The sequence below is a fragment of the Symphodus melops genome (genome assembly GCF_947650265.1).
Source record: "Symphodus melops genome assembly, chromosome: 4".
In the NCBI taxonomy this organism is placed as follows: Eukaryota; Metazoa; Chordata; class Actinopteri; order Labriformes; family Labridae; genus Symphodus; species Symphodus melops.
Genome location: NC_136694.1, coordinates 19,285,237 through 19,303,908, shown reverse-complemented (window position 1 = coordinate 19,303,908; position 18,672 = coordinate 19,285,237). Strand labels below are relative to the sequence as shown.

Genomic DNA, 18,672 nt, shown 5'->3' with positions numbered 1-18,672 from the left:
ACCATTTATGTAGCTGTAACATATAACTAAACAACCCAATGGAGAGGGGAAAAAAGATGATTATGTTAGTGAATATATCACACTAAATGTAGATCACGAAACAGGCACTCTTTAGGGCAGCTACTCATTATCGTCTAGGTTGGCCTGATTTTCATTTTTCCATAGCCGCCTCAGTGCACCTAATCGAGTCACTGTTAGTTGACCCCGCCCTCCTGAGCTGTCCAAAACAAACATATCGAACAATCCCGAATGTAAATTGTTTGCTATGTTTTTACTAACCCAGTCACGATCATAGACTGTAAGCGATCACGGTCTACTACGGTGTGTGATGAAATGATGATGGTGATGATGAGTTGATTTGATACAGTATGAGAACGACACAAAGACACATTTTACTTTCACCACCTGAAGCTAGTCCTCTGTGGAACAGAGTTCACACCCTCATCTGTCCATCTGTCCTCTTAACAAAGACATTTAGGGAGATGGCTATGCTGTTATATTCATGACAAAATAATCATTTACAAACATGAGCTGTTTACATGATGGAAGGATATATGTCAAAAGACTCTGTACTAGACCTATACTGTATGCATTTTATATAGCATTGCTACAATATGTGACTGGAAAGCATATTATGAAATAACCATATACAGTTCAGTTAAAAGAAGAACCTAAACTGTGTAGGACTTCACAAGGGACATGTTTGAGCCCTAAACTGTTCAGATACCGGAAGGTAATAATTTGCACATTCGGGGCCCTGTGAAAAGAAAGATGCACATTCATCAGATGCAGTGAACCATCTCAAGAGGTTAGATGTAGAGTAGCCACAAGCGGCTAGATAATGGATCATTTAAAACACCAACTGTGGAAATTACAGAAATGCTGTTACAAACACAAATTGGGAGAGAGGACCTCATGCTGGTTTACTGGGTTAACCTGCAGGGGCACAGACATTCACATCCAATGAAAGATTTGGATGGGTAGAAATCAGAGCAGCAACAATTGTGGGTCTGTTTAATACTGTATACAGTTCAACTTCAGCTTTCCCGCTCTGGTTATGTGAGTTGCCAGCAGTAGATCTGAATATAGAACAACAACTTGTGAAAAAAGTGTTGGGGGTGTCGACATTTATAGACCATACAGAAATACGTGGGTTTGGGAGGAAGGCAGGACAGGAACCAAAAAGAGAAGGGAGGCAACACCCCTCAACAATGTAAACAGCTTGAGTTGGTGCTACATGTGCTACAGATAGAAGGGGGAAAGGAGGGCAAGACCGTCTGAGTCGAGCGACAGGAGGTGACGACAAAGATATTAAAGGGTGCAAAGATAGATGTCACTGTGAAACACTCCTGTTTGAGACATTGAAAGATTTTGGTTTTTTGATATTATGCTGATTTTTGTTTCTGACGATCTACAGCTCCACACCGCATGTCGGTAGGTGGCAGTAACCGAAAATTAAATTAAATAATAAAAGAAGAAATGAAAACACGTCACTTCCGCGTTCACGTGACATGTCGAAACAAGCGCGCGGTCCTTGGTAACCCAAACAGTCCTTTCACACTGCAGAAGGAAGTTTATTTTGTATTCCTCGTTGCTTTTATTTCCATGTTTATGTTGTTGGACAGTTCTGTACGCCACCGGCCTGACTTGTCATTATGCAAACTAACACCAGAAAGTTAGTTCAACCTCGACCCAGAGCTGTGAGTGCTGCTGGTCCATCAAAACAAGTCTGCAAAGCTCCCACCAGAAGGGTAACTTATAGAGTCGGATACAACTGGAACAAAGGTGGAAGGCTCAAGGAACTGAGGATAAGGTGCTGAAACACTCTCTATACTGCATTTCTGTTTTTTAGTCGTATTTTCCCATTTATAACTTAATGTTTTCAATTACTGCAGGCACTTGGCAAGGAAGTTCCTGAAGATATGGATTCACAGAACATTTGGTCGTGTTCTTCCCCATAAAGCCAAGTAACATGTTATAGTATTTTTGCAAACTGGAAATAAGAAATGTTTTTTTTTTAATCTTTACAACTAGAGGCATAGTCTGTATTCCACTTTTAAATGGCCTACCTGAAAGAGTCTGTTAATCTAAGGGGATATTTCATGTTGCAGGTCCCACTATAACAGCGTGGTCTTGAGACGAGCCTTTGTAGGATGGAAAGATGAGTGGTGGACGTCCAGGAGAGAGTGGAGTCTCACCATGCGAGCAGAGTGTCACTACAGGTACACACTACAGGATACACATCAGTCAGTCACAGACAGTTTGCGTGTATTAATTAAATATTTTTCTATTTTAGGTATTACCTGTATAACTTGGCGTTCCATCATTGGCGGATATTTGTGTCACTGCGGAGGACAAAGAAGCGCAAACTCCAAAATGCTCAGTTATTTGGTATGATTGTGGCTTGTTCACTGACAGGAACTGACTTATTTCATCTTCAAGTCTTTGTGTATTAAGACGAAGCAAGCAGTGTTTCATTATTATAATGTTTTTTTTTTTTTCTTATCAGCTGACAGGCAGCGGATGTGCCTGGTTTTGCATAGGTGGGAGGTTTACACAGGCATGAAACGCATAAAGAAAAAGATGCTTGAATCTGCCCTTGAGCTGAACAGACTCACAACTCTGCAGTAAGATGATTGTATTTGCAAACCAGACCTACATCTATTAGTGTTAGTTTTCACAGTTGCATTTTTAATTATTTTTTTTGTCTGTGTAGTTCAGCCTGGAGATTGTGGCAGGGTCGGCTGCAGCTGCACAGAGACCTTCATGCTTTAGAGGACCAAGCCTTGAAACAGAGGGCGTTCACCATACAGCGCAGGGTAAAGACATGGTCTGATGCATCCATAATCCAAAATTGTAACATGGTGTTAAATGTTTTGTGTGTGTGTGTTTTTTGAATTTTCTATTAAAGGCCTGGCTTCAGTGGAAAGAGATGCACACAACAGCTCTTTGTCAGAAAGAAAAGGAATCAAAAGCTGCACTTCACTTCATCCTCAGTCTGAAAAGAAAGTCGTTGCATCACTGGAAATGTTACATCTCTATTATCCAAACCAAGAAAGAATCCCAAGGTAACTTTGAATAACCTTGCTAATGTTTATTGGACTGCTGTTCTGAGCTGTTAAACTTGACACACTCTTGATTTTTTTTCCCTAGCTGTGACGCGACGTGCTCGCCGTCTTCATCTGTTAAGGACGTCTTGGAGTAAATGGAAAGGCGCGCTCCATCTCAAAAAGAGCGAAGAGGACTGGCTGCAAGCAGCAGGCCGCTTGGCCGTACAGAACACCCAGCGCAGAGCACTGACGCGCTGGAGAGCTTGTATCCTAACACAAATACAAAGAACACATTCTCCTTTAAAAACAGCTTCAACATAGTGAGCGCTCTTGATTATTCGCATGGTCGTTTGATTTCGTGAACTTCCAGTAGATGTGGTGCTGTGCAGAGAAAAGGCTGAGAGAGACAGGACTGCATGTCAACATCACGAGCGTTATCTTCTGGTAAGACCCCATATTAAATGGAGAAACTGCGTTTACGCGGAGAGCTAAGTCATAAATATATGTTCATTGCTGGGTGTTCTTGTTGCAGTGGGCTGCTTTTCAGGGACTTGTTTTGAATGTGATCAGGAACAAAACACATCGACTGAACAACACCATGGCTGTCCAACAACATCATCAAACTGTGTGTAAAGAGCAACACACCTTTAAACTACAGTTTTAGAGATGAATATAGAAACGTTCTGTTTTTAACGCTCTTCTAAGTTTAACATGTATTTTTTTTTTCTGCATAGTTGACGATAAAATACTGGAAGCGTTGGCAGGACCGCCTGGAGGAGGCTGAAGACAAAAGCTACCAACCCCTCACAGAAATGGCACTGACTAAACACAGGTTGCTTTTTCCCCCCTGCTTTTAAAAAGGTGTCGCATTAAGTTGTTTATGGTAGCATCGTGACTCGGGTTCAAATTTGACTTGACATTTTTTTTGTCGTCCAGCACTTCTCTTGTGAGGAGCTGTTTTCAGCACTGGAGAGAAAAGCTATCTGATCAGAGACACATGCAGGTTTGTTTACATCAAGTCTTCAGTTATACCTTTCAGAGCCATCGATCAGGACACATTTCAGAAGTTATTTCAATAGTAACATACTGTAAAAGATTTCCAACAATTACCACATGGAAATCTATGAAAGTGTCTTCTTACAGTTGGTGAATATCGTAATGAAGACCTGTGTGATCAGATTTCCTGACAAGGATTTTTCTTGTTTTTCTGCAGCAGTTGGAGGACTGTGCAGACATTTGGTTTGCTGAACGCATGTTGCCTCGATGTTTCAACTCGTGGGTTGAGTTTACTCAGGGGAGAAGACTCGATAAACGGAGACGACACAAGGCCCAAGTCTTTAATCAGTGAGTTACCGCCTCCTCGGGCTGCCCACACCGTCTGAATTTATTCATCTCTTCTAAATGTCCGCACGTAAAAGAGTTTCTCAGCCTGTTTTCTCTTCCTTATTTCTATGATCCCGTGTTATCAGGCAGCGTCAGTACACATGGGTGTTCTACTCCTGGTGGGGACGATCAGAGCAGCACAAGGAGCAGATGCTTTCTGAGCGGATGGTATGGCAGCCGTAAATGGAAAACCTAAACTTTCCTGCAGGGCTTAAATTTTTCAGGCGCCGCACCTGAACTCAGGCGTGAGCCGCAAAATAATTAAATAATTCACCCAATAAATAGAAAAGACCGCGTTATTTCTATCTATAAATATGGCCAATGCTGCTGCAGTACTCATTCAAGAAATGAAAGATGTCCTGCTGTTCTATGGGCTTGAGTGGCACTAGGTAGTCAGCATTTGAGTGGATAACTGTGCTGTGATGAGGGGCGAGAAGAGAAGGACCCTCACCTACTCGACATCTCAGACACTTTCCACATGGTGTCAAATCCTCCCAAGGTTCTTTTGCACCCATTTAAGGCGGAAATTTAAGAATTTTCCTCTGATTTGTACTTTGATATCAAAACACCCAAACAGAAAGACATTTTCCACGAATTTCAGAGCCGCTTTTGCCAATTGCCCTTGAAGCAACATTTTTCCGGCTCAGGATTTTTGTTCACTTTAAGCCCTGTCCCTGTACTATAGATTGAAAAGGTAAAGTTGTGTATGACATACGGATGCATAATTCGCCCTTTTCAGGCAATCCTACACGAGGAGCGGAGCCTCCTGCTGAGAGCCTGGAGATACTGGAGGCAGCGTACAGAGCAGCAGCTCATTGAGGAGGAGAGACGGGAAGCTTCAGAGCATCTCTACAAACACCGGCTGCTTCACAAGACCATGACAGAGTGGAAGGTCAACAGCACGGCGATACGGGAGAGGTAGTCCTGCTCGACCGTGTGAGTGTGTGTGGAACTGCTCGTCTGTATTTTTGATTGCGTCTGTTCGTATTTCAGGCGATATCTGGAACAGCAGGCTTGTCTTCAAGGTGACCTGCGCTGCATGAGTTGGGCTGTGGAAAAATGGAAAAAGGTGTGAAAATGTTTTTGTAAGTTTTTTAAAAAACACAATGAATCTGTTTGAGAAGGACACGTATGATTTCTATGTGGCTCATTTCAAAGCTCCGTCTTGGATTATAAGCACAGGGTCAGATTCCAACACTCACCAGATGCACAATAATCGGTTTCAGGTGTGTGTATGTGTGTGTTTTTCTGCACTGACTTGTGTGTGTTTGTTTAGTTTGTTCATATTCAGCGGGCGAGAAAAAGCCGACTGCAGCAGATGCAGCGTCACCATGAAGTGAAACTCCTCGAACACGCGTATGTGGCTTGGAAGGTAAGTCTTTATTTTGCATGTTGTATCCAGGAGGATTAAAGGCTGACGTGATTGAGATGGATGTTAAAGCTGATTCACTCTTGAGTGCCCTGCTGTTTTCACAGAAGCACACGCTACAGATGTCTCAGCTCTGTTGCCATGCAGAGAAACTTTACCATCAACAAAATGAAAACTTGTGCAGGTACTGAACTCACATATTCTGAGGAAAGATCAAAGTCTGAGTTAGAATTCTTAAATTAATACCCACCAGTTATTGATCAATGATACTGTCTGCTTCCATTTTTTTTCTCAGTTTGAATGATTTACCCCCCTTCGTCTCAATAATATTCCTGTTTAGGAAGGTTCTGTGTGTTTGGAGGGAGAACGCTGTGCTGATGGCAGAAGTCAGGCTCATGGAGGAAAGAGCACAGAATCACTTTGAACATCTCCTTCAGCTAAAGGTTGTAGCGCAGTCCAGTACCCTCAATGTGTAAATCTGCACTCATCCCTTGGTCAGCGTCTTGACTGATTTTGTGTCTTTGCCCTGGAATGTGTCAGGTGTTTCTTGCCTGGAGAAAAGTTACAACACGTGCAGTTTCAAAGCGTCTCCAGCAGAGGGAGGCAGTCAGCCAGGTTCAGAGGTCTTTAAACGAAGGTAACACAGACCAATTCAATTCAATTCAAAAAAATGTTATTGGCGATTCAAGAAATGTGTACGCTCTCAACTTCATTATTAGTTTAATAACAGCTTAGTGTAAGGAGGTCTCACTGATTCACTAATTCTTGGTCTTACTGTGAGATTTCTGATTGACCAAAATGATGCTTAATATTACACTCGCTGCAATAAAGGAAAGCTGTTAGATTCTTCTTTCAGATGTCTTTCATTTATATTTTTATTATGTTTACTTTTTCTGAAAGATCAAACATATGTACTCTTTCTTCTTTTCGTTTTCTTTTTTTTAATCGATGTTTCCTTAGTGCGACTGCTGCGGTCTCTCAGACGGTGGAGGAGGCAGACGAGGGAGGCTCGGAGACAGAGGATCTGTATGGAAAAAGCCAGACGTCACTATGAGTCTAAACTCCTCTCTAAAGCCATGAAAGCATGGAACAAGCATCACTGCCAGTGGCATCAAAATAAGGTTCTTACCATCATGACTTTAAAAGTATTACATGAAGCCCCATTGTTGCCTTAATGTCTTCAAAATGTAACCATGTTATTCCACAGGTTCTGAAACGACAGGGGGTCTTGTTGCTGAGGTTGAAGATGTACCAGACATACTTTGAACAGTGGAGAGTGAAGGTTTGTTTGATACTTATTTCAAACATTTCTGTTGACAGTTACTGTCCTTTTCTCGACGCATGTTACAATACATACAGAATCACACTGCATCTCGCCCTCCAATGTTTTTACTTAAAATCCATAAAATGAACCATTAAAGAGAAGAAGATTGGTCTGCTTTCATTAGTAGATTTCTGTCCTCAATCTGTAACGAGTCAGGCTGATAGATGAGGTTTGATTTAGCGCAGTTGAAGTGTTGACCAGATTTTGGTTTCCTTCCCGCTCACAGCTGCGTCACAGACGCAGAGAAGCACAGCAGACCGAGCGAGCGCTCTGGCACTGGTCCCTCTCTCTCCAGGCCAAGGTTAAAACCTGTCTACACATTCTTCTTTCTCTCGCTGCTAAATCAAGCACAGAGCCTGTGGATTCGACTCCCGCATGTCGATCTTGATGTCGTTTTGTGAAATCTTCTGCAGATGCTGTGCGGATGGAGGCTATGGGTCACAGAGCAGCGCAGGAAACAAGAGCAGGTGGCCACAGCTGCCAAGGTCTACCGAGACCAGCTGCTGAGAGAGGGCGTGACATGCATCCTCACGTATGCTTCTCATATGAACGATCTCACAACGAGCCTCATGCAGCCGTGCCAAGATCACGTGGGTATCCGTTTGTGTGTTGTTGTTGTTTTTTTTCCTGACATTTAACTTGAGTGTCAAATAAAGCCTGCTTGTGTCCTGCAGAGGTCGAAACATCTCCAGAGAGTGGTGAAGCGATGTGCTCTGAGGTGGAAGCAGCGAGCTCTGAGTAAACCACAGAGAGGACAAGAGGTCAAAGATCAGCCGCCTAAAAAGAGTGTTACATTCTGTTTGCCTGGACCAAAAAGTGTTTCCCCGACTTGTTCAGTGGAGCAGGAAGCTGAGGAGGGAGAGCAGAGGAAGCTGTGAGTCTATAAGCCCCTGACAAGCTGTGAATCTCTGTGCAACACATGGAGTCACAATCTTGATATTTTTATTTTTTTCAAGTCTTCTCAGCGGTACACACCGACGTCAGCCCCGTCGCTGCGAATACCTGTTCACATCTCCAGTGAAAACAAAGTACGATCCATGTTCATCGTAAATGAAGAGATACAAATAAAAGATTTTCAATGAGACATCTAAAATGATGACAAAAACAATCCTCTATACACTGACAAAAGCTTCTTCTTTTGTTTCCTAGCTCTCAGAAGCCTTCTGTTGACACCAGCGCCAAAGCAGTTTCAGAACCCTCCCAGCTCAGTCCAGAGGAGCACAGCCGGACAGCGTCGTCCTGCCTACATCATGCCAAAGTCCCAGTCAGCTGCACACATTGGCGCATCAGCACATCTAACGTGCCAACCTCTACAACACAGGTGTCCACTGTCAAGTGTTCTCAGGCAAACCCAGATGTTCTTTTACCCCCCTCTGCTTTCATGACCACTGGGACTGACAACACGGTAATGACCCCTGTGTATCATGATGATGATGATGATGATTCAGTTCTGATTAAAGTGACTTTAGTTATGTTTTTTTTTTTTTTTTTTTTTTCAGTTTGGGAAGACAAAGAGAGCAGATGTTCTCAAGTTTCATGAACTCTCAGCAGCCTTTCCAGGTATGTGAACTCAGTATAATAAAATGATTTTATTCAGCTTGGGTTATGCAGAACTCAAATGTCTGAAACTGTTTTTTTTTTCTTTTGCTGTGCTCTAATTCTTCAACACAAACGACTAGAAGCAGTCAGTGGAGAAAGTCTCAAAGATGCATCAAAAGATTCAACCGCAGCTCTGACCAGAGAACTTCTCTGCATCCAGCTCGACATGAAGACATACCAACAGGACAGGAAACAGCTCAGGTCGGATATCTGCAAAGACAGTTTTTAAAAAAAAAAATGTATAACAACATGTCTGCCTAGTAAACATGTATGCTTGTGTGTGTATACACTCAGGGCTTGGCAAAAACTGAGAGAGGTGTTACGAAGTTGGCTGCAGACCAGTGGAAAGGACGAACAAATGGAAAAGACTGCTGTCTGTGAGGAGCTGGAAGAAGTAAGAGGACAAATTGTTTAATGGTAAACCAGGAGCTATGAGAAAACGGACACAATATTAATGCTTCTTTGAAGATACAGATGTGATTAGCTTGTTACATCACTAATCTTCTTTTTATTAACACGGTTCACAGTTGAGTTTTAAACACAAGCATAGATGTTAGAAAATTGTAATCTAGTGCATCTTTAGTTTAAATATTTTTGAAACAGGTTGCATTATAATCTATCTATTATAATCTAGGTTGCATTATAATCTACTGTCGCAACACAAAATGAGCTGCTGTTCACACAGAATTTGGTCATTTCTTGTTGCCATTAGCAACCTGCAAACCAAGCTGGCCAAGAAAAAAATGAATGAACAAAAAGAAATGCATGACAGAACACGTGAAGGCATCAGTTCACCTTGCTGTGCGTGTCCGCTGCTCTCCATCTGTTGGCGACACTCTAACGTAGGTCGCGTCTCTTCATGCGACGTCAAAGAGACTTTAGAAAACAAATGCTGACCTGATTACTGTGTTGTACACGTTCTGCAGGTGTGGTGGAGGGTGTGACAGACATAGGCCTACGAGGTTCAGCTTTAACTGCAAGCAAACAAAACAAAAACAGCTCTTTGTGTGCAGCTGCCACTCATTGGTTTTGGTACTTTTATTGAGACTGTCTCATTTTTAAGCATGTTGAATTGAAAAATAAAGAAGTATCGGAAAAGTTAACAACGGTAATACAAATAATGTTTGTGCAATCAAAGTGGTTTGTTAGTTGCAGGTGAGTCAAGGCGAAATGGGTGTCTAATGATGATTATTACATTTCTATTTGAAGTGTCTTAGAACAACTAAGTGGAACTAACACATCCAAACAAGTGAGAATCAGATTAATTAAATAATAAATATACCTACAATGTCATCCTGCAGCGGGATAAGTGGATATACTGTCCTTGAAGTCTGCTGGTTTCTTTTATTTTTAAAAGAAATTGGGCTTTTGAGGCGCTGGTCATTAGGAAAATTGGCCATAGCTAATACTCAGACGACCTTCATGGATGTTTTATATTCTGCATGCATTCTTTGGATGTCTTATTTCAACCATAAATCATTGGCTGTGAAAATCTCAGGGGTCACTTGAGTGTATACCGTGTTTAATCACTCACAGTTCTCTTTATCTGAGTCTCAGTTTTTTTTTGTTTTTTTTTTCTCATATTTGCAGTTGGAGGAGCGCATCCACAGTCTCTCCATCGACTTGAGAAAACGTAAACCAACGATGCTGCTTCATGCAGAGAGGATCCAGCATTTACAGACTGTCCTTCAGGCTTCGGGAGTTCCTCTTCTCCACCAGAAAGCAGATGATACTGTGTTTACAGCATGACAGGGAATAGTGTTTATGCACTAAGAGGGATTACACCCACTGTTGCTCAAGAGCTTTTATTTTCCTTTTTGTAAAAGCATAACAATGCTTAAGAATTGTAAATAAAACGTTTCACTAGCTGTAACATACTTACTGCTGCATATACTTTGCTCCACGCTCATTGGTCAGATTGCACTTTTGGAACTCTTCTGCGTCCAATATATTTGCAATAAAATGATTTGTTTAATTCCATAATATGCGTTTTCTTCATGTCATCTTGTGATGTTGAAGCTGACTGAGCCTATACATAAGCGTAAAACAAAACCTCTTTACAGCAGCTTCCACGCTACATCTAATCTTGAGATCTACAAAGACTTAAGATAGGGGTCGTACTTGTAACACATGGTGCTAAATATGATCCATATGTGGGAAAGAGTGACTTAACTGTTTTCTGAGGAGCTGGCTTACGCAATACATTTTCTATTTATCCGTCAGTACAAAGTGCCTCTAACGCTCTGGGAAGTCTAACCAGAGTATCAAGGATTTGAGACTAACAGAGAGGGCAGCAGTTTGTTGAACTCTGCAGACTTCTTTATACAGACTTGAGTTACAGTGGAGCAGAATGCGAGGATTTATTGCCCTTTTTCTCTTTTCCATGTTTGTTTGCAGCGTCAGGGGTAAGGTTTGTTACTTAACTAGATCATGAAACTTCATTAAAAAGTAAAGAAGATGTTAACTATATCTGTAGTTCATTCTTTTGTTGATGTAAGACTTTGCTGGTAAAAACTGATTGAGTTCTAAATGATAAAAACAAAAACACCTTTTCAAGTTTACCACAACAACGAGTTGAATTGAGACACAAATGCAAAGAGAGATGCATCAAATACTTAGACCTTCCCGAAAAAAATATGCACGATTTCGTAAATAATGTGTAGCCGACTGGTGGTATGTTTTAGTCTTGTATTTAACTGGCGTGAACTGCTCCTATGTCCCGTACATGTTAGCTAAGAAGATGCGATGGTGCACAGTGTCTGACCCTGAGCACAGAAAGTGTGCAGAGCTTGCCAAAGCTCTGGTGGCAGTGCTGCCGCCCGCCGTCGTGGCTGCTTTTGCCAGACTCTCCTGCATCCGAGCGTCCAGCACAACAGACTGCATCGATAAGATCAGGGTGAGCACTCAAAACAAATCATATTATTGCAAAGGAAAAAAGCAACTGTTGCAAATTCAGATACATTTAATTATGTTTGACTGTTTTTTTTACATTAATATTTAAGCCCTTGAGATTCTTTTTTTGGGGGATGATTAAAGTCAGACATGTTTGTTTGGCATTTTATTTGAGAGTATAAACCAATTGAAATATTTTCACTAAAGTGATGGTCAGAGGTCAAGCTGTTTGTTATTGAAAGTGTGCAAAAGGTATCCGGGCGTAGACGTTTTATGAAGGTAAAATTGTGCTCCTCCATGTAAACAAGTCTGGAAGTACAATACTTTCTCTTAAACTGTACATTGCTGTAGCTATAACTTATTGTTAACCTTTTTAAAGCCAGCAGATATATTCATTTAGAGCAAGTGCTTTTTTTATTAGATATATTTTTTTTTTCAAAGACATCTGCCACAAATGAATGAATTAGTCTCAAAATAATGTAGTGCTGTCATGGAAACCCTTCCCTAATTTAGTTAGATGTTTTACATGTGCAGCTGTTTCATGGTAATGCCTCACGAATGCTGTGATCTGTTTCAAATGAATATCGTAACTCAATCATCATCTGGAAAAGTGAAAGGCTTTGAATATGACATAACAACACCAACATATCTGTTCATGGTGGTTTCATTCAGTAAGTCTTTATGTGAACCCTTGAACAGGATCGTAACATCTGACTGTTATATGTGTTTTTTTTGTTTGTTTCAGGCTAACCGTGCTGATGTAGTGACGTTAGATGCAGGAGAAGTTTATTCTGCTGTCAAGCAGTTTGGGCTTGTTGCCATAGCAAAGGAGATATACAGTGATGGTATGTTAACGTTACATTTCTAAGACTCTTCGCTACGTCTCTACAGCTCTAGTTTCTCAGTTAGATTTCCTGTCCTTGTCCGTGTGTACCTTCCTGTAGGAGGCTGTATTCTGTCGGTTGCTGTGGTGACAAACAGCAGTCTGGACATTCGCTTCCTTCAGGGACAAAGGAGCTGTCACAGCGGGGTTCGATGGACTGCTGGATGGAGTCTTCCTCTTGGCTTCCTACTGTCCAGAAACTACCTGAGCTGGTCAAAGGAGCAGCCGCTCAGTCAGGGTAAAGAAACGACTGTACTGTGTGGAAGTTTCTTCCTCCTCTTCTTTATTTTTTCATCCTCCTGACTTATTTTTGTTCTCTTGAGCAGACGTCAGTACCTTTTTCAGTGGCAGCTGTATTCCTGGAGCTGCAGCCATTGCTCCTGCTCTGTGCTCCTTGTGCCAAGGCCAGAAGTCCTACCTCCGCCAGAAGAACTATCACTGTGAAACATCCCATAATGAGCCCTTCTACAACAGCCAAGGAGCCCTTAGGTAAGGCATTTAAACTAGCTTGGTGTACATTTGCAGTGACAAAAAAATATAATAGGTCAAAGCAGCATACTGTAGTCGCTGACTTCCTCTTTGATTTGCCTTAGATGCCTGAGGAGCGGTGCAGGAGATGTTGCCTTTGTGGACCACTTAGCTCTTGAAAGCATTGAAGGTAAATTACCATCTATTAGACTTCTGTAAGAACTTTCCCAACCTGGTGGCATTGGGGCTTCAGATATTGGCCATGTTATTGCAGAAAAAACAATTTTAGTTTAGTCAAATGTTTGGGTTTAGACAATACTGTTCTGTAATGTTTTGGAAGGCTTTGTAACAACTCAGTGATTTGTTGGTCAGGACAGATGAGCACGGACAAAGAGTTCCAGACCAGCATTTTATTCTTCAAATGATTGGGGGCTTTTTTGCAAAAAAAAAAAAAAAAAAGGAAAAGGGATAACAATGGTTTTATCTATACATCATCATTTCTAAACCAGAATCAGATCTAACAAGGGTGTCCGAATTAAAACAGGTAAACCTTAACTCAATCGTATTTGTTCCTATACATTTAGTGTAAACATTAGGAAACTTAGAAGTCAAATCTGCAGTTCAAACTATAGGATTAAGAAGTCTTGTATATGCTGCTGGCATTGCTGCAGGTGAGCTGGCTGCTTTTTGGGGGGCTCTGAAGGCCTTCCCATGCAGTTAGCAGAGAGTCAGTTAGAGTAGAGTAAAGCCTTTTGTCCCTCAGACATTTATATTTCTCTTCTGTCTTATCTGCACAACAAAGAAGAACGTCCTCAAGGATATTGCTACTTAACTACACTAGTGATTCTGTGGGGGTTTGTACGTACCTTGTGTTTCCATATGTTAATGAGCTAAAATGTTGTAAAATGTATTGATGATATATTGTTTACGTGATCCTACCCTCGTGTGTTTAAAAGACAGCACACATTTTTTTGAGGATGTTTAACATTTCATAGCATTACAAAGTTGGTCTTAAACAGGGGATTCAGGCTTTTCTCCCAGACTTTGCAGATCAAATTTGCGACAAAAAAAGGTTTCTCTTCAAACTCAAGTTTTTCCATAATCATCAACCAGAAAAAGGTCAACATTAATGGAAGGCATTTTTCTAAAAAGGACATCATCATAATATAAACATGATTAGAAAAAAGTGGAGTTAATTGAATTTTGTGTTGACAAGGATAATAATATATCAGATTTTATGTAGGTAATGGAATAAGTTTGCAACCACAATAAAGCACATTTGGAAAATAGCAGTTGGTGTTACCTGACAAGATCTTAAGCTCATTTTAATCACAGAAAAAAGGTTCGGAGCCCAGGGCCATCTACACAACAACTTAATATTAATGCTTAAAGGGTGTAACATCTGTATTCTGACCTCTCTTTTCATTTTCTGATTGTTTCTCTCAGGCAGCGATCGGGACCAGTTAAGACTACTGTGTACAGACGGCACTCAGGCTCCTCTCAGCCAATACAGAACCTGTAATCTGGGTCGAGGTCCAGGAGCTGGCATGGTCACAAGATTTAACTTTCGCAAAATCGCTCGCAAATTTTTAACAACAGCGCAGGTACAGATGCACACTTTGTTTTTATATAATATATAATTCACTCAAAGAATCAGGAAACACGGGACGTGATGGGAAACTGTCCAGCCATAAAATTGTCTTTTCTCCCAAATAAAATACTCCTCATCACTTTGTAGATGCTGTTTGGCCTACGAGGAAGGGAGAGGCAGCGCTTCCAACTCTTCAACTCATCTGCTTTTGGAGAGAACGACCTTCTCTTCAAAGATGTGACAGATAAACTTGCTGTACTGCCAGATGACATGGATGTCAGTCAGGTGCTGGGGCTTGATTATGTGGCTCTCCTCAAAGGTCTTGGACATGAAGGTACTGTCAAATAATAGTGTCTGGTTGTTACTTTTTTTTCATTTCAATCAGACTGGCTTCGATTTATTGACATTTCTAAATATGCATGTTGGTAGGAAGCTCCCTTGAGGACAGCGTTGTGCGATGGTGTTGTATCAGCCATGCAGAGCAGAAGAAATGTGAGCAGTGGGCTCTCAATATAAAGTCTGACCCCCTGGTGTGTGTCAGAGCTGTCTCAATGCGCGACTGCATCGAGAAAATAAAGGCAAGTCATTTCAGTTGGAAGAATCCCAGGGTGCTTGGAAATATACGTTTGATGAGACACGAAAAACATCTCACCTGTGTATTTTTTTTTTCACAACATTACACGATTTTCTACAGAGGGACGAGGTAGACGCTGTCTCTCTGGATGCCACTCACACGTTCATCGCTGGGAGATGTGGTTTGGTCCCTGTGGTCACAGAATATTATGGTAAGACTATCTTCTTTTAGGGTAAATGTCTGTAGTCAGGTTTGTTTTTTGAGCATACAAAAGAGACATTTTGTGACGGGGGCCTTTTTACTGTTGCCATCAGGACGTCGCTATGTTTTACTTGTGTTTGCTTTTCTGGTTTTTTTGTGTCCTATGATTTGTTTCCTCTTTGTTTTGTTTGGACTCAGAGAAGGAAAGAAAATGTGTGCCTGCTGAAGGATCGACCCACTTAGAGACAGATGGTGAGGTAAACAACCAATAACCCTGGCAGCTTATGTGATTAATGTCTTTACATCAAAAGTGCGTCTCTCTCTTTCTCTCTCTCTCTCTCTCTCTCTCTCTCTCTCCACAGTGCTGCCCTCACTAGTGGCTGTTGCAGTTGCAAAACGCTCAAGCAAGAACGTCTTCATTGGTAACCTGGGTGGGCGTCGCTCCTGTCACGGCCACATGTACAGCCCCGCAGGTTGGCTGCTGCCATACAGACACACACTGAGCCTGGAGCACAACAGCAGCTCCCCCTGTGATCCAAACCAAGGTACTGCCAAAACAAAGTGTACACTTTGTATTTAACATGGCAACACTCATGTAAACACACATGCTGTCACTTTTTCGTCCATGTCCCCTCAGTTTACAACGATGTGTTCTGGAAAGGCTGTCTTCCCGGCTCTCAGGGCAATCTGTGTAAAGTGTGTATGGGAGGCACAGGGGAGGCTGCCACCAAACGATGTGCTGACAATCACAATGAGCGTTACTACGGCAACATGGGGGCTTTAAGGTATGGCTTTCCTTAACATGTTGTTGCTGGAGTTGCACAGATACAGAGTTTTATTAAAAACTTCAACAAGCGTATTTTTCTGACTGATGTTTGTAGGTCTAAACCATTTTGATTATTTTGGGTTTATTCACCCTGTTTCCAAAATACTTGTATTTGAGATTAGCTGCCATCCTAATACACTTGATGTAGAATAATTTGAATGTATCGATAAAAGTGGTTTGCGCCCTGGGAGCAGCTGTGAACACAACATATACTTGTATTGTTCTTTTATTATAAGGCTGTGTAAAATATTTGATTCTGATTGGCCAATGACTCAACGATCTGCCATCCTTCAATGCGTCACCGTTCTCAAGAAGCACATACCAATCTGCCGAACAAATTATGGATAATTGGAGGTGAGTTAAATCAAAGTAGAAAAGAGAGGACAAAGGACAAAAGAGATTCAGTGACACAGGAACTGCATTTTGTGACAGAAAACTTTACAAAGATTACACATGTAGTTAGAACAGATCATGGTAAGGTAAACAGTGATGTTTTAAAGACTGGAAAAGAAATGATTTTCAAATACATATTGTGTTTTGGATTATTGACTTATTTTGTCAGTAGCCGTGTAATAATCATGGAAATAAATAGTAATTGTTGTCCCAGATGAACTCCCTCAGGGCAAACGAGAATAGACCTGCCTACCCTGACCCTTCCATTCTGCGAAAAAAAAACCAACAACACTGTGCATGAAGTACATAAGTCATGTTTCACATTGATATGGAAAAACACTTACAGTGGAGAAGTTGGATCTTTGATGCTGAACTGATCATTGTTGTGACCAATGGCTGGCAGCACTCATGGTGACATTTAGCCTCAAAAAATAAAAACATAGCTTAGAGATGCATAAACAGTTCTTTATTGATACTGAGAAAAATTCAAAGCATTTCTTAGCAGTTTACAAAAAAACATGACAGCAATGGCACTTTTCAGAGACAGTCGCCTTTCTATGGTCACTAATCTGCAAATACACTGTCAATGTATGTATATTTTTTGTTGTTAAAAAATGTGTGATATCATTTGACTTAAATGACTTCAAAATGTGATACTTCTAAAGGTGTCTGGTTGGAGATCCAAGTGGTAAAAGCTATGGTGATGTGGCCTTCCTGGAGCAGCACAACCTTCATGACAACATCCTCAGTGAGACTTTCAAGACAAAGTTATGACCTCAACACTCAAACTAATGTGTGTTTATTGTATCTCATTGTCATGCGTAACTTTTTCAGATTTGAGCTCCACTGGTTGGGCAGAGGGCTTGGAGTTATCAGACTTTGAGCTGCTTTGTGGTGATGGACGTCGGGCTCCACTGTCAGAGTGGGAGAGCTGTAACCTCGGAGTTGTCCCTCCAAACACCGTCATGACGCGACCTGTGTTAACAGCGAGAGTGTATGACTTCCTGATGAAATCACAGGTTCAGAATCAGGATTTCTTCTTTCCACTGCAGTTAATGCTTTATTTATAAAAAAAATAGGGTAGGGGGTTTAGATGTAAGAAAAGGAAAAAAAATGGAGCCTCACTATATATTTTCCTGAGTAGTCTGAAATTGGCTCAATTTGATTGAAGTCTGAAATGATCTAATATGAGTTTATTTGTATATTTACTGTTCTGCAACTTAAAATTCTGAACAGCTACTTTTCTACACCCTTACAGGAAACGTTGACAGCAAACCCAAACACTAAGTTTAAGCTCTTTGAGTCTCAGCAGTATGGAGAAAGTGATCTGCTGTTTAAAGATGTAACTCAGTGTTTGGTCCACACAAGTCACATGACTGCCCAGTCCATCCTCGGAGAAGAGTTCTATAGTCACGTAGAAAGTGTCTTTAACTGCACTCGCTCTGGTAAGATTTTAATCACTTCTTTGTCAAAATAAAAATCAAACCAACCATGACACATTTTAATAGTTCTAATGTTTACATCTGTGTTCATAACAGATATCCTGGAGTTTTGTGATCAGGACGTGTGCAGCATTTTCTAATGGACGTCATGGGAACTTCACTTTCCCCTGTTATTCAATCCCCCCATCCACAAACTTATCTCATCTTTACAAGATTACTTTAAAGCACAACTGGTGTCATCTGGTCTAACATGAAGATCAGAATTGAGTTTAAAAGCTGAAGTGGCTGACCATTAAAAAAATAGAAAAGAAAATGTGTGTTTCCTTGATTCCCAAAGAATATAGAAAGTCTCCTGTAGCTTTTAAATTTCTTAGTAACTTTTAAAGTTTTAATTATTTATTGTGTAATCCATGTCTAAAAAATTAACCATATATATACATATATAAATTTATATATTCATATATAAATTCATATATATATATATATTCAATCTCATGTTAAAAAAATAGAACAAAATATAAAACATTGCATATTAGATAAATATATAATTATAGCGTGATATCTAATACAATGTATATACCATACGCTTGATATATATATATATAAACCTAAACCTAAAACCTAAAAACCTTAAACTTAAACCATGACACGGATCACCTGCTCAGACGGGATGGATG

The 18,672-nt window shown here is 40.8% G+C and overlaps 2 protein-coding genes across 3 annotated transcripts; both read left to right on the top strand.

The window, feature by feature from the left end:
• Positions 1 to 1,486: 1,486 nt before the first annotated feature.
• On the top strand, positions 1,487 to 10,762 carry sfi1 (SFI1 centrin binding protein). 2 transcript variants are annotated; one of them, XM_079341328.1, is made up of 31 exons: positions 1,487 to 1,813; positions 1,896 to 1,967; positions 2,112 to 2,222; positions 2,297 to 2,391; positions 2,510 to 2,627; positions 2,717 to 2,819; positions 2,912 to 3,068; positions 3,154 to 3,315; positions 3,424 to 3,494; positions 3,583 to 3,675; positions 3,785 to 3,882; positions 3,987 to 4,053; positions 4,267 to 4,394; positions 4,520 to 4,601; positions 5,173 to 5,351; positions 5,427 to 5,502; positions 5,710 to 5,805; positions 5,910 to 5,986; positions 6,143 to 6,245; positions 6,343 to 6,439; positions 6,763 to 6,923; positions 7,010 to 7,084; positions 7,353 to 7,427; positions 7,540 to 7,716; positions 7,801 to 8,000; positions 8,083 to 8,154; positions 8,276 to 8,531; positions 8,626 to 8,686; positions 8,809 to 8,926; positions 9,020 to 9,119; positions 10,316 to 10,762. In XM_079341328.1, the coding sequence occupies exons 1-31, from the start codon at positions 1,656 to 1,658 to the stop codon at positions 10,472 to 10,474; spliced, it is 3,597 nt and encodes a 1,198-aa protein (XP_079197454.1). In that variant the 5' UTR covers positions 1,487 to 1,655; the 3' UTR covers positions 10,475 to 10,762. The 2 variants fall into 2 exon arrangements, with proteins under 2 accessions (XP_079197454.1, XP_079197453.1); XM_079341327.1 differs by having other exon boundaries at positions 4,264 to 4,394; positions 10,316 to 10,761.
• A 47-nt stretch (positions 10,763 to 10,809) lies between these two features.
• sxph (saxiphilin) lies at positions 10,810 to 18,308 on the top strand. The gene is made up of 17 exons (XM_079341329.1): positions 10,810 to 11,130; positions 11,458 to 11,621; positions 12,363 to 12,462; positions 12,562 to 12,738; positions 12,827 to 12,989; positions 13,094 to 13,158; positions 14,415 to 14,572; positions 14,707 to 14,893; positions 14,989 to 15,137; positions 15,254 to 15,344; positions 15,533 to 15,586; positions 15,697 to 15,879; positions 15,972 to 16,119; positions 17,219 to 17,301; positions 17,388 to 17,572; positions 17,812 to 17,998; positions 18,092 to 18,308. The coding sequence occupies exons 1-17, from the start codon at positions 11,076 to 11,078 to the stop codon at positions 18,133 to 18,135; spliced, it is 2,193 nt and encodes a 730-aa protein (XP_079197455.1). The 5' UTR covers positions 10,810 to 11,075; the 3' UTR covers positions 18,136 to 18,308.
• The last annotated feature ends 364 nt before the right edge of the window (positions 18,309 to 18,672 follow it).